Source organism: Protomyctophum parallelum (genome assembly GCF_964188405.1).
Source record: "Protomyctophum parallelum genome assembly, chromosome: 7".
Classification (NCBI taxonomy): domain Eukaryota; kingdom Metazoa; phylum Chordata; class Actinopteri; order Myctophiformes; family Myctophidae; genus Protomyctophum; species Protomyctophum parallelum.
Window position 1 is genome coordinate 19,870,956 of NC_139705.1, and position 12,939 is coordinate 19,883,894.

Genomic DNA, 12,939 nt, shown 5'->3' on the forward strand with positions numbered 1-12,939 from the left:
CATCAATCCCTGCTGCTTTTCCGGGTTTCAACTTTCCCATTGCAGTTTCACGTTCTTCTAGGTCGAAGGGTTTGGTTTGAAGGCTGGCTGATTGTGGTTGGTCTGATACCACTGTGCGATGGTATTCTCCTGTGGGTTGGTGGCGGTCTTGGTCACAACTGGTGGCCAACAGTTGTAACCAACACCGCCACCGACCCACATAGAATACCATCGCACAGTGGTATCAGACCAACCATAATCAGCCATCACTCAAACCAAACCCTTCGACCTAGAAGAACTTGAAACTGCAATGGGAAAGTTGAAACCCGGAAAAGCAGCAGGGATTGATGACCTACTGGCAGAAATGATACAGCACCTGGGACCTAACTCAAGGCCCTGGCTTGTGGGGATGCTGAACACATGCACAGCACAGAAAACCACCCCTTCTGTCTGGAAAAAGGCCAAAGTGGTTGCAATCCCTAAACCTGGCAAAGACCCATTATCCCCGAAGAGCTACCGACCCATTTCCCTCCTCTGCATCACGTCTTTCTTATACCTGTGGTGTGCGGGCTCCATCCAATACCTACACTAGTTGTGATGCAACAGAATTTGCTGTGACCGTTGTGAATTATGGGTGGTGTGGTCTTTGCCAAGACGGTGGATTGTGGCCCATGCCTTCCTGCTGTTATTTGTCATTTGTCATTATGGTGTTCTCTATATCTTTTCGTCCTGGGCATGACGTTAAACTGTTCCGTTTGAGAGGACCGGCGACCCTCGAATGTAAACAGCCACGAAAGGAAACTGTGTGTGTGAGGTGTTCTCTATCATTTCATTCCAGACTTCACTGCCTATCTGCTGTGTTTTCCATTCATCTTGAGCGTTACACAGTCGTCTGATGTGCGGGGGGAGGTGCCGGCTAGCGCATAAAGGCACGGACGGGACAGGTGTTTTCTTGACCCATCCCGTGATGATGCGACAGGTGTCATTTAGGGCTGTGTCGACCAATTTGGTGTGACGTGATCGGCTCCAGCTTGAGCAGGCATACTCTGCTGTAGAGAAAGACAGGGCCATGGCAGTTGCACGGATTGTTTGTGGGTCTGCGCCCCACTTGGGAGTTCACTAGTTTTCACAGGATGTTATTGTGGGTGTTGACCGTGGCTTTTGTGTTCTCCAGGTGTTTTTTTGAAGAAGAGTGTCCTGTCCAGTGTAACTCCAAGATACATGGGGTGGGTATGGTTGGAGAGTTTGTGACCATCCCAAGTGACGCTCAGTTCTTTTCTCGCGTCTCGGTTCCTCAGGTGGAAGCTGCATAGTTGGGTTTGTGTGTCTTTCTTTTTCTGTCTTTCTTTCTTAGGACGGAGATCAAGGTAGACGCCATAGGAAGGTTCAACACTAGCCGATGCCCCTAGAGATCCATCCCAAAGCTTCCCTCAGGGAGCACAGCAAGCCAGCTAGCCAGCAAGCCTGCCCAGTCAGCCAACGCAGCCAGTCAGCTCCGCCAGTCAGCCAGTGTAGAAAGTCAGGCTGCCAAGCCAGAGCATATCAGCCCTTGCAGTCAGCCATTGCAGCCATACCAGCCTTGCTCAGTCAGCTCAGCCAGGCCTCTCTTGAGGCCTGGCTCTCTGTCTGCCTGGCCCGGTCTGCCCTGCCCTGCCTTGCAGCAACAGAACCAGCCTTTCTGGAAAGCCAGCCAGCTCAGAATGCGAGCTGAGCAAGCCAGTGCAGCAGCAAGCCCAGACTAGGTTACCGCAGCCTTACTGTGCAGCCACAGCCACTCAGTCTAGACCAGCAGGAGCTGGCCAGGCTCCAACCCTTGCAGCGCAGCCTTAGGCCGGACAGTCCCCCTGCCTGCACTTTGTTGCCTTCCTGGCCTGTCTGCCTGCCTAGGCGCCTCGGTCTTCCTGTCTGTCTGCCTTGGCCTGCCAGTCTGAAACTGGTTTAGACTAACTGCGTGCTTGCCAGCTGCGCTGGCTTGCTGAGCTCGTATTCTGAGCTGGCTGGCTTGCCAGCAAGGCTGGTTCTGTTGCTGCAAGGCAGGGCGGGGCAGACCGGGCCAGGCAGACAGAGAGCCAGGCCTCGAGAGAGGCCTGGCTGAGCTGACTGAGCAAGGCTGGTATGGCTACAATGGTTGACTGCAAGGGCTGATGTGCGCTGGCTTGGCAGCCTGACTTTCTACACTGGCTGACTGGCGGAGCTGGCTGGCTGCGTTGGCTGACTGGGCGGGCTTGCTGGCTAGCTGGCTTGCTGGACTCCCTGAGGGAAGCTTTGGGATGGATCTCTAGGGGCATCGGCTTGTGTTGAGCCTTCCAACGGCGTCTACCTTGATCTTCGTCCTAAGAAAGAAAGACAGAAAAAGAAACACACACACAAACTCAACTATGCAGCTTCCACATGAGGAAGGCAGGCAGGCACGCAGGCAGGCACAAGCTGCCTGCGTGCTTGCTTCGCCCTCCAGTTGCTGCTCCAGTTATTTGTTTTCCCTCAAACCCATCCTCAATGTGTTGGGTGAGGTTGAGCTCTGTCCAGCACAGGACGGGACGGAAACCAGCTTGGTCTTTAGTCAGCTTGGTGTCTATGAGTGGTATGAGGCGTTGGAGTAGCAGCCTCTCTTGTAGGTGATGCAGAGGAGGGAAATGGGTCGGTAGCTCTTTGAGGATGATGGGTCTTTGCCAGGTTTGGGGATTGCAACCACTTTGGCTTTTCTCCAGACAGAAGGGATGGTTTTCTGTGCCATGCATGTGTTCAGCATCCCCACGAGCCAGGTCTTTGCGTTAGGTTCCAGGTGCTGTATAATTTCTGCCAGTATGTCATCAATCCCTGCTGCTTTTCCGGGTTTCAACTTTCCCATTGCAGTTTTGAGTTCTTCTAGGTCGAAGGGTTTGGTTTGAGGGCTGGCTGATTGTGGTTGGTCTGATACCACTGTGCGATGGTATTCTCCTGTGGGTCGTGGCGGTGTTGGTTACGACTGTTGGCCACCAGTTGTGATGCAACAGAGTTCGCTGTGACCGTTGTGAATTATGGGTGGCTCCCTGAGGTCCTTGATCGCCATTGGGTCCAACAGTGGTCATTGAAGCGTGCACACACATGCACACATGCACCTACACACACAGGGGCACATGCGTATGCACACCTGGACCTTTAAATGAACAACAACACAAAAACTAAGGCACTGGTGTCGGACTTCTGGTTTACCGGAACGGGGTTCAACTCCCTGCAGTGCCCTGCTCAATGTGTTGTATTTCATTCATTGGTCCATGGTCTCAGGTCATTGAGCGGCACGCTATAGTGTGCGATTCTTCATCATTGTTGAGGATTTTTTAAAGGTGAAAATCAAGGAAAAGCAAAAGGCTATAGTCCATGGTCACGGACCGCATACTGGTCAAGGTCATTTATACTGGTGAAGATCATTTACTAGTCTTCTAAAGGTCATTTATACTGGTGAAGATCATTTACTAGTCTTCTAAAGGTCATTTATACTGGTCAAGGTCATTTACTAGTCTCATGAAGGTAATTTATACTGGTCAGTCATATACTGGTCACGGTCATTTATACTGGTCAAGGTCATTTGTACTTGTCAAGGTCATTTATACTGGTCAAGGTCATTTACTAGTCTTATTGAAGGTCATTTATACTGCTCAAGGTTATTGATCAATATCAATGACCTTGATGACCCCAAGGTCATTAAGTGGCATGCTATAGTGCGCGATTCTTCATCATTGTTCACGATTTGAAAAAAGGTTAAATCGCGGAAAAGCGAAAGGCTATAGTCCATAGTCTCGGAGGGCATACAAAAATGTGTGGTGCTATACAGGCCGTTCTGGAAAATTTGGGACAGAGGTTCATCGTTGGCATCCAGGGAGTGTGTGTGCAAAATTTGGCATCGACCGGGTTAATGGTGCTGGAGATTAGCTGTTAACAAACTGACGGACACACACACACACACACACTCACTCAGAGTGCAAAACATACTCTATCCCCATGGCTTTGGCCTGGTGCCATACCGTTATTAATTATTGCCTACAATGTCAATTGTGAAATTACTTTACCGTTGCAATGCAAAATTTACATTTCAACGAATGGACCTCGTAAAACAAAACAAAAACCAAGGCACTGGTTGTGGTACTTCTGGTTTACCGGAATGGGGTTCAACTCCCTGCAGTGCTCTGCTCAATTTGTTGTATTTACATGGTTCATTTTTATTTTCTGCTCATTGTGTTGCCTTTTCATAGATGATAACCCCCAGGTTCTTTAATGTGTTTGCACTCTACAAAGCTAGAGGTAACTCCTTGACCTGACTTAGCTTGCGTAGAGAAAGTGATTTCATGTCAATGCCCCAAGGCACAGCACTTTTTTGAGCGTTGACCCCAGTAGAAGGTCTGCTGCTGTGAATTTTACACCTCTCTCTCTTAGCGGAGAGTGGGGTGTGGTAGAGGACATCTCCCCGAACACGTGGGTATGTCCAGATAGTTGCCTCGCGGAGGCGTCTTTGTCCAGTGTCCATTCTGGGTCCGGAAACGGTACTTTTTGTCAGCATTGACCCCAGTAGAAGGTCTGCTGCTGTGAATTTTACACCTCTCCCGCTTAGCGGAGAGTGGGGTGTGGTACAGGACATCTCCCCGAACGCGTGGGTATGTCCAGATAGTTGCCTCGCGGAGCCGTCTTTTGTCCAGTGTCCATTCTGGGTCCGGAAACGGTACTTTTTGTCAACCTTGACCCCAGTAGAAGGTCTGCTGCTGTGAATTTTACACCTCTCCCGCTTAGCGGAGAGTGTGGTGTGGTAGAGGACATCTCCCCGAACGTGTGGGTATGTCCAGATAGTTGCCTCGCGGAGGCCTCTTTGTCCAGTGTCCATTCTGGGTCCGGAAACGGTACTTTTTGTCAGCATTGACCCCAGTAGAAGGTCTGCTGCTGTGAATTTTACACCTCTCCCGCTTAGCGGAGAGTGGGGTGTGGTACAGGACATCTCCCCGAACGCGTGGGTATGTCCAGATAGTTGCCTCGCGGAGCCGTCTTTTGTCCAGTGTCCATTCTGGGTCCGGAAACGGTACTTTTTGTCAGCCTTGACCCCAGTAGAAGGTCTGCTGCTGTGAATTTTACACCTCTCCCGCTTAGCGGAGAGTGTGGTGTGGTAGAGGACATCTCCCCGAACGCGTGGGTATGTCCAGATAGTTGCCTCGCGGAGGCCTCTTTGTCCAGTGTCCATTCTGGGTCCGGAAACGGTACTTTTTGTCAGCATTGACCCCAGTAGAAGGTCTGCTGCTGTGAATTTTACACCTCTCCCGCTTAGCGGAGAGTGTGGTGTGGTAGAGGACATCTCCCCGAACGTGTGGGTATGTCCAGATAGTTGCCTCGCGGAGGCCTCTTTGTCCAGTGTCCATTCTGGGTCCGGAAACGGTACTTTTTTCAGCGTTGACCACAGTAGAAGGTCTGCTGCTGTGAATTTTACACCTCTCCCGCTTAGCGGAGAGTGGGGTGTGGTACAGGACATCTCCCCGAACGCGTGGGTATGTCCAGATAGTTGCCTCGCGGAGCCGTCTTTTGTCCAGTGTCCATTCTGGGTCCGGAAACGGTACTTTTTGTCAGCCTTGACCCCAGTAGAAGGTCTGCTACTGTGAATTTTACACCTCTCCCGCTTAGCGGAGAGTGGGGTGTGGTATAGGACATCTCCCTGAACGCGTGGGTATGTCCAGATAGTTGCCTTGCGGAGCCGTCTTTTGTCCAGTGTCCACTTTATAAAGTCCATGCACTCCAGTGAATAGCATTTATCCATTTAGATAACTTTATTATTATTATTATAAGGATTTAATTACTTATTCTTACACAGAAACATAATGTGTGTCTTATAGCATCATATAGCATCATTTAAATGCTTAATTTGTAGTTTTAATGTGCAAATTAAACTTTTTTTCAATACTCTAGAGGGTACTCTTATTTTGAAGAGATCGTCCACCGGAAGTCTTAAATTAGCTCACTAGATTAGCTCACTAGACGCTGCCTTCCGTTCCGTGGCTGATACAAAACAAAGGGGAGTGACATTATACATTACACACACATGTACATTTAAACCAGAATTACCGGCCGCGGCCCAAGCAGTGCAGAGTGCAACAACCTTCACGTATGGTAAAACTGGCAAGTAATGCATTTCAAAGCGTGTGAAAATAATTAAGATTAGGTGGATAGTGTCGCAGCGATGTAACGTAACATACAGGAACAGCTGACCTAATCTATGAACTTTAGCCTGGCCCTGATGTCGCTAAACTTAACATTAGCATATGTGTATTAGACTTCACTGTAATGTTGTTACCGGAAAATATACATATTTCTTTCCCTGCATGCCATTTGTGTTCAACTGCACCTCGTATTCCTCCGTCCTCGTTGTGTTGTGAGTTTCGGTTTCTCTCAAAATGTTTTTTGCAGGAAATGGACTGACAGTTTACAACAGCTGTTCCTGTTCACATGCGTGCTGTTGATATATTGTAACTCTATGGTTGTAGGGCCCGGCAAAGCTGTGAACATGTCAAATGGCAAAACCATCCCTGATACTCCACTGGCGGTGGACTTTTGGCAGTTGCGGAGATGCCCTCTCGCCCGCCTCTTCTTCCTCTCTCACATGCACAGCGACCACACAGTGGGCCTGACTTCCACATGGACAAACTGGCCCATTTTCTGCTCCCCAGTCTCTGCCAAACTGCTTAAACTCAAACTCCAGGTAAATATGAAAGCTCATGCTTCTGTCTGGAAAAGTGGACCCCTAGTATTCCTGGGCACCATTAATTTTTTTTTTATATTTACATTTATATTTATTTCATAAATGAGGGGCCAAATACATATATTTTCTAGTTACATTTAAGCTTACTAACCCATACTTGCTACTAAATTGCTGCAACACCTGTGATATCCAGTCATTTTGGGGATAAACAAGAAATTAATGGGTAAATTTAGGTGTGTTCAAATCATATACTGTAAACCTTACATATCACAATTTTCCAAAACATACTTTTCTTCTTTATTTTAGTTTTTAGTACATACAAAAACCATTGGTAATACTGGACCTGTATCCTTTTGTTTCTGCCGCACAAGGGAGAAGTTTGCCATCAACGCGTTCTGAAAGTTCTTCCTTGTTCTTGTTCTTGTTGTTACCCCAGGCATAGGCATAAATGTGTAGATGCCTCATTGACCACTGGTCCGCACTCAACGCCGCCCCCCATATTATGTAGGGAAGCTTGCCATATCTCCACTGTCTGCAAGAAATATGCCTGACTTGTATAACAACCTGTTGGCATGCAGCATTGACAGACTTGGGAGGTAAACTGCAAACCGCAAGTATGAATGACATGCCAGTTGGACTAGCTTAAGAACAACAACAAACCCTAATTTATCAGATAATCGTTCTGGAAAATAAGAGGACATATCACAAGTTTTCTGATTATTGTTTTTCCATGTGCACACTATATAATTTTATTGAGGTGCCTAAACGGTATGCGGAACAAATTGTTTGTGTGTGTTTAGTAACTTTAGTTGGTCCCATTGACTTTTATGCATTCCATCAAACTTCGGCAGTTTGCCTCCAAGACCCAATCTCACGAATCTGCCAGCTGAAATTGCTGGACAGAGTTTTTAAGTGGCTGTATATCTACTTCATACAGACAGTTAATGTACATGTACATACCACCCATTTGCTTTATTTTTTATTATAACTTTTATTATTAATATTGTCTTTGCAGGTTAAAGAGCAGTGGATCCATCCACTGGAGCTGGGTGAAACACACATGCTTCCACTAGATGAAATAGGCAAGGAGAGGCTGACGATCACACTAATTGATGCCAACCACTGTCCAGGAGCTGTTATGTTTCTCTTCGAAGCCTACTTTGGTTCTATATTATACACTGGTCAGTGTCCATACTTAATATATGTAATGCGTGTGCTGAATGCTGATTGTTACAATTAGCGATTAACTAAGCCGCTGTTTTGAAAGTAACTTTGTTTTGTGTTGAGGCCAGTGTCATCAGATAGTTGATGTAACAATATCTGGGCCATGAAATGATGGGCATGTGATTCTTTAACAACACAAAATGTGATTCATTATTGGATTATAGTACAGTTGTTCCTGTTTTTTTGTTTCAGTTGAACAATAGCAATAAATTATCAATTTTAAATTAATTTTGTGTCTAAATTGATAAATTGTAAACATACAGTACTGACTGTATTGTAAATCAGAAATGTAAATGCTTTTGCTTTTAATCATATACTTAAAATTGGTATTGGTATTCTATCTGTGTATATAAATATTGATTGAATACCACATCAAGTAACCAATATTGACACTACTTATTTCCAGGTGACTTCAGATACACTGCTACCATGCTTCGTGAGCCATGCCTGAGAACTAACATCATCATAGATGTCCTGTATCTGGACAACACCAACTGTGATCCCAGCCGCACCCTGCCCACAAGACAGCGAGCCACTCAGCAAATCAAAGAGATCATCCGCTGTCACCCCAACTACAATGTTGTCATAGGTATGTTTAGCTATAGCACTATAGCAGTCAGCTCCAATGTTGCGGCATCCAGCCTACAGTACATTCCAGCTACCTAATCATATGACTTAGACCTTTGACAAATTGCATTTATTGTACCTGGTAAAATACGAGTGTAATGAAAGTCTGTGTCCTCGTGGCCATTTCTCTATTATCGCTTTATGGTTAAAATAACATTACTTTATTGCCTTTTTTGCACCAACCTCTTTATGCTATTATCAAAAATGTTGTCTATAAATTATTTGAGGTTTCAACCATATAGATGTATCCGCAGAGCCATGCCCTGTAGGAGCTTAATGTGACACGGCAGCGATGATTACGCCCCGGGGCAGCCTGCACGGATTTGTCTATCAGTGGTTCTCGAGGGGGTTCCAGGTGGTCCACAGCTAAATGAGCAATCATAACCAAATGGACCCTTATAGATTTTTAACTCTTGAGAGTGTAAAATGAAACCAAATTGACCCTTACGGGTACAGTACCACATCAATACAGCATGGACTTGTGGAAAAAATACTATCCAACGACAAACAAAGTCTTGGATCTGAGAGGCTAAATCTCATCAAATGGTGGTCCGTGGCTCAAACACCAAATACATAATGGTTGAAAACCCTTGGTGTATACTGACCCATCTAATATTGGATTCATTGCAAACTGACGTCGAGCGTCGAGCCCAACTTGACCACCATGCCAAAAACCAAGAGCTAAATCTTGATTATTTTTGACGAGTTCCCTCCCAGCTACTGGATTGTGCTGTAAATGTTGCAATTTTTGATATTTAAAAAATGATGTATAAATATAAAACGAATAAAAAAAGATTTAACTAATAAAACTACAACCATGCTGTACAATAATGAGTCTGTGCATAGTACCTAATTATTTGGTACTCCACAGGTCTGTATACACTTGGGAAGGAATCATTGCTGGTAGAACTGGCTATGGAGTTTAAAACATGGATCGAAGTAAGCTGTGAAAGGATGGAGACACTCCGAGTTCTAGAGCTACCTGATGTCTTCACCACTGAGCCAGGAGCTGGCCGTATTCGAGTTGTGGAGCAGTCTGCGATCCGCTCTGCCTCCATGCAGCAGTGGAACAGTGAATACCCCACTCTGGCCATCCTACCTACCAGCAGGCCTCTGGTCTCCTACCACGCCAACATCCATGTAGTGCCGTACTCGGACCACTCCTCCTACCAAGAGTTAGAGGAGTTTGTCTCGGCTCTCAAACCTACTCGCCTGGTGCCTATTGTGGGAAAGTGCATACCCGGAACCTTCACTGCCTTGCTGCCCCACAAAAAGCGTCAGGAGGTGCTAGTGCCAGAGTCGGTCCGAAACTACATGTTGATGCAGCCTGAGACACAGTTTACCAACCCAGGGCATAACAGTTTCCCCCGCAGGCCCAATAGACCTATTCCCATGGGAGTGATATTTGAGTCCCCTGGACAGTCACAAGCCTCCAGGACTTCCTCAGTCGGTTCCCTTGTGGAGGAAATGGATGCTGAGCTGAATGTTCAGGATCCAGACTGTGTGCTTTTGGACCTGGGAAAAAAACCCAGCCCTGCTAAAGCCAGAAGGCGGATTAGTGATTTGTGGAATCTGGACAATGTTCAGGCGATCTCCGATGATCTAGCAATGGAAGAGTCTCTAACTTTAAGTCAGTTCACACAAAGCAACTTTGCTCCAGTCACGGTACTGACAAACACTGTTGCCTCATTGAAGCCCACTGTAAAGAAACGTGAAACGCATGCAGAAGATTTGAACAGTGGCACGGTGGGGGATGATGTGCTGGTGTGTAATGGCTATATGTATCACCAAAACAGCCATGATATTGAACAGGAGAAAAGTGTGTCATTTCAAATGAACTCAGATAATGATGACTCCACTTTCTGTGTCACTGAGCAAAGTGTTGAGGAGAGTGAAAGCTGTCTCCTACTGGATCTTCCATTCACAGAGGAGGACATGAGGAGTTCTGGCCTTCTGAGCCAAAGTCTCGTAAAACAATTCCCTCTTACACCATTAAGAGTTGCTGAGAGGATCTGAAGATTCGGTACCCTTTCATCTGAAATGTTTCTGAAGAGAAATGTGCCTTGTTTTTCATTAGCACTTTAAATGCAAAACTATACTTGTAGCTGTATTTCCTCTTAACTGCCTGTTTTTACAGTGTGGCTTCTATAGGATGCAGAGACATCCTGTTTGTGGCTTGTAAACCGCACATTTTTTCACATGTTCTACATTTTGTAATGGGTGTGTTTGATTTAGTTGTGCGTCTAGAGCCAATGTGCAAACATGCAGACAATATTGACACGTACATCCAGCCATGGAAATAGGTTTTCAATGTAATGGGGTGGTCTTTTAGATGAGTCCCAGGGACATTTTATGAGTCCTACTTCAACGACATTAGAGTACAGTACTTGGCAGCGGCTGCGATAGGTGTCCTTGGCCAAAAATCTGTTGTTGAATTGGTGGTGTGTACACCGTTGTTGTGTTAAGTCAAACCTTGTAGTTACTTGAGGTCAGGTGTTGAAAGCCGACCCAGCAAGCTCGGTCCGTTTTGACCGTCTGATAGCAGCGGAGAGAGAGCTCTCTGGTTGGCTGCTCAGCCTTGCTAGGAGGGATAGCGGGAACCCTTTCTCGGATGCAATACAGAGGTAATGCTTGTGGTAAATGTATTTTGTCTGAATACAGCACACGTACATGGTATCGCTACAGCTGAACGTGTGCTCAAAATGCAGACACAGCTTGGGACTGTGTCCATGCTCGTCTTATTCAAACGTAGCGTACGAGCTTGTAGGTCTGCTATTTTTTGAAAAATCGTGAAAATATATTTATTTCAGAAAACTGGAAGATTTAGAAGAAGAGTTTTCAATTTCTAGGTCAGGCCTAAATGGGTTAATGCTAAAAAGGGTCTGTAAATCCAGCGGAACCAACTGGTGATATTCTATAGTTTTTACCATTGCAAACCCAAGTGCTCACACCAACTATTTCATGGGACAATGGATATACAGAGAGGATGGATTGGCCATTTTATCAATTAATGATTATGTTGATGAAGCGTTGGGATTACTTTGTGGATGTGCAAGGCTCTTGCATTGAGTACTCAAACAGAATTGAAAGGCTGTTGTGCCATTTTGTTCCTAATCGTTCTAGTTATTTATTATAATATATTGATCATTAGCAGAAGTAAAGTTATGTGGCCGTTGTTGATTGCTACAGTCTAATTTTGAATTGAAAATCATAGTTGAATCAAATAGTGGGTTACCGAAAGATTCACACCCCACTACTTAGTACAATGCGTGTCTTAATTGTGCTACTTTGTTTCAAAGGTTGTAGAAATTTGTAGGAATGTGAAAGATTGATATACGTTGTTAAATTACCATTGCTTTTTGTGTAGTACTGTGTATTCAGAGAAGCAGTCATGGTTTTACTGTGTATTTTTCACATTGACTATTATGTACTGACATATTTCACTTCACATAATGACAGTAGTGCAATTTCAGAACATTTTAGGTGTCCATCATGAATAACCAACCCTTTTCAGTGTTTCCTGTGTAATCTTATATTTTTGGGCTTTTTGGATAATTATCAGTGAAAATAAAACATTCTGTACATTGGCCCTGCTGTGTTCATTTAGTTAACTGTTAAAAGGGTATTTAAATTATACTGTATATGTAAATTCATAGTGATCTGTCCTACATGGATAGAAAAAAATAGATGGTTTTGTATTTGTATTTGTTTGTTTATAAAACAAGCCATTATGTCATGTGTTTCTCGCTGGCAATCTGTTATTTTTGGCAAGTGACATTATAAAATAGTCATGACTCATGAGGCTGGTTTTATTTTTATTCTTTAGACTACAAAAACACCACCACCCACGTTGCATTTTTGAGTGGTGCAACCACTCCAAGGAACAGCTTTGTCCCTATGTCCCAACCTGTGTGACTGTCCCTGTGATGTTTAGAGTACCAATAGGGGGTGCTGTTGCACCACTCGCTTCAGACTGGTCTGATTTTTTACCTTTTGAAAACAAAACGCCTGCAGTCCTTGAGGCTACATTATCCCAAATGATATCTAACAGTTAGTTACTCATCTGCATTAGCCTTCTTTTCCATGAGGTCTCTGTAGGTTTATTGGACAATAAATGGTAATGAATAAAATTGTGATGTTGTATTTTTCCCACAAGATGGCAGTAGTTTCCTAGCAATATAAGCTGATATTTCCACATTGGCTGCAGTGGGCAGTAATGGCCAAACTTCAAACTAATTGACAGCAGCCCTCAATAGTCAATATATTGGTAAATTGCCTAACAATACACATGTATTGTGTAACATACTTTATGTAATCTACCTCACATAGGATACATTTACTTCAAAGCTGAATGTTTGCACCACAAATGTGAGAGTGGTATTTTTCATGGCTTTATTCTC

At 44.9% G+C, this 12,939-nt stretch overlaps 1 protein-coding gene across 2 annotated transcripts; it reads left to right on the forward strand.

Annotated features, from left to right (window-relative positions):
- Positions 1-5,980: 5,980 nt before the first annotated feature.
- dclre1b (DNA cross-link repair 1B) lies at positions 5,981-12,380 on the forward strand. 2 transcript variants are annotated; one of them, XM_083770134.1, is made up of 5 exons: positions 5,981-6,108; positions 6,474-6,688; positions 7,704-7,869; positions 8,319-8,501; positions 9,411-12,380. In XM_083770134.1, the coding sequence occupies exons 2-5, from the start codon at positions 6,494-6,496 to the stop codon at positions 10,553-10,555; spliced, it is 1,689 nt and encodes a 562-aa protein (XP_083626260.1). In that variant the 5' UTR covers positions 5,981-6,108; positions 6,474-6,493; the 3' UTR covers positions 10,556-12,380. The 2 variants fall into 2 exon arrangements, with proteins under 2 accessions (XP_083626260.1, XP_083626261.1); XM_083770135.1 differs by having other exon boundaries at positions 5,995-6,099.
- Positions 12,381-12,939: the final 559 nt, after the last annotated feature.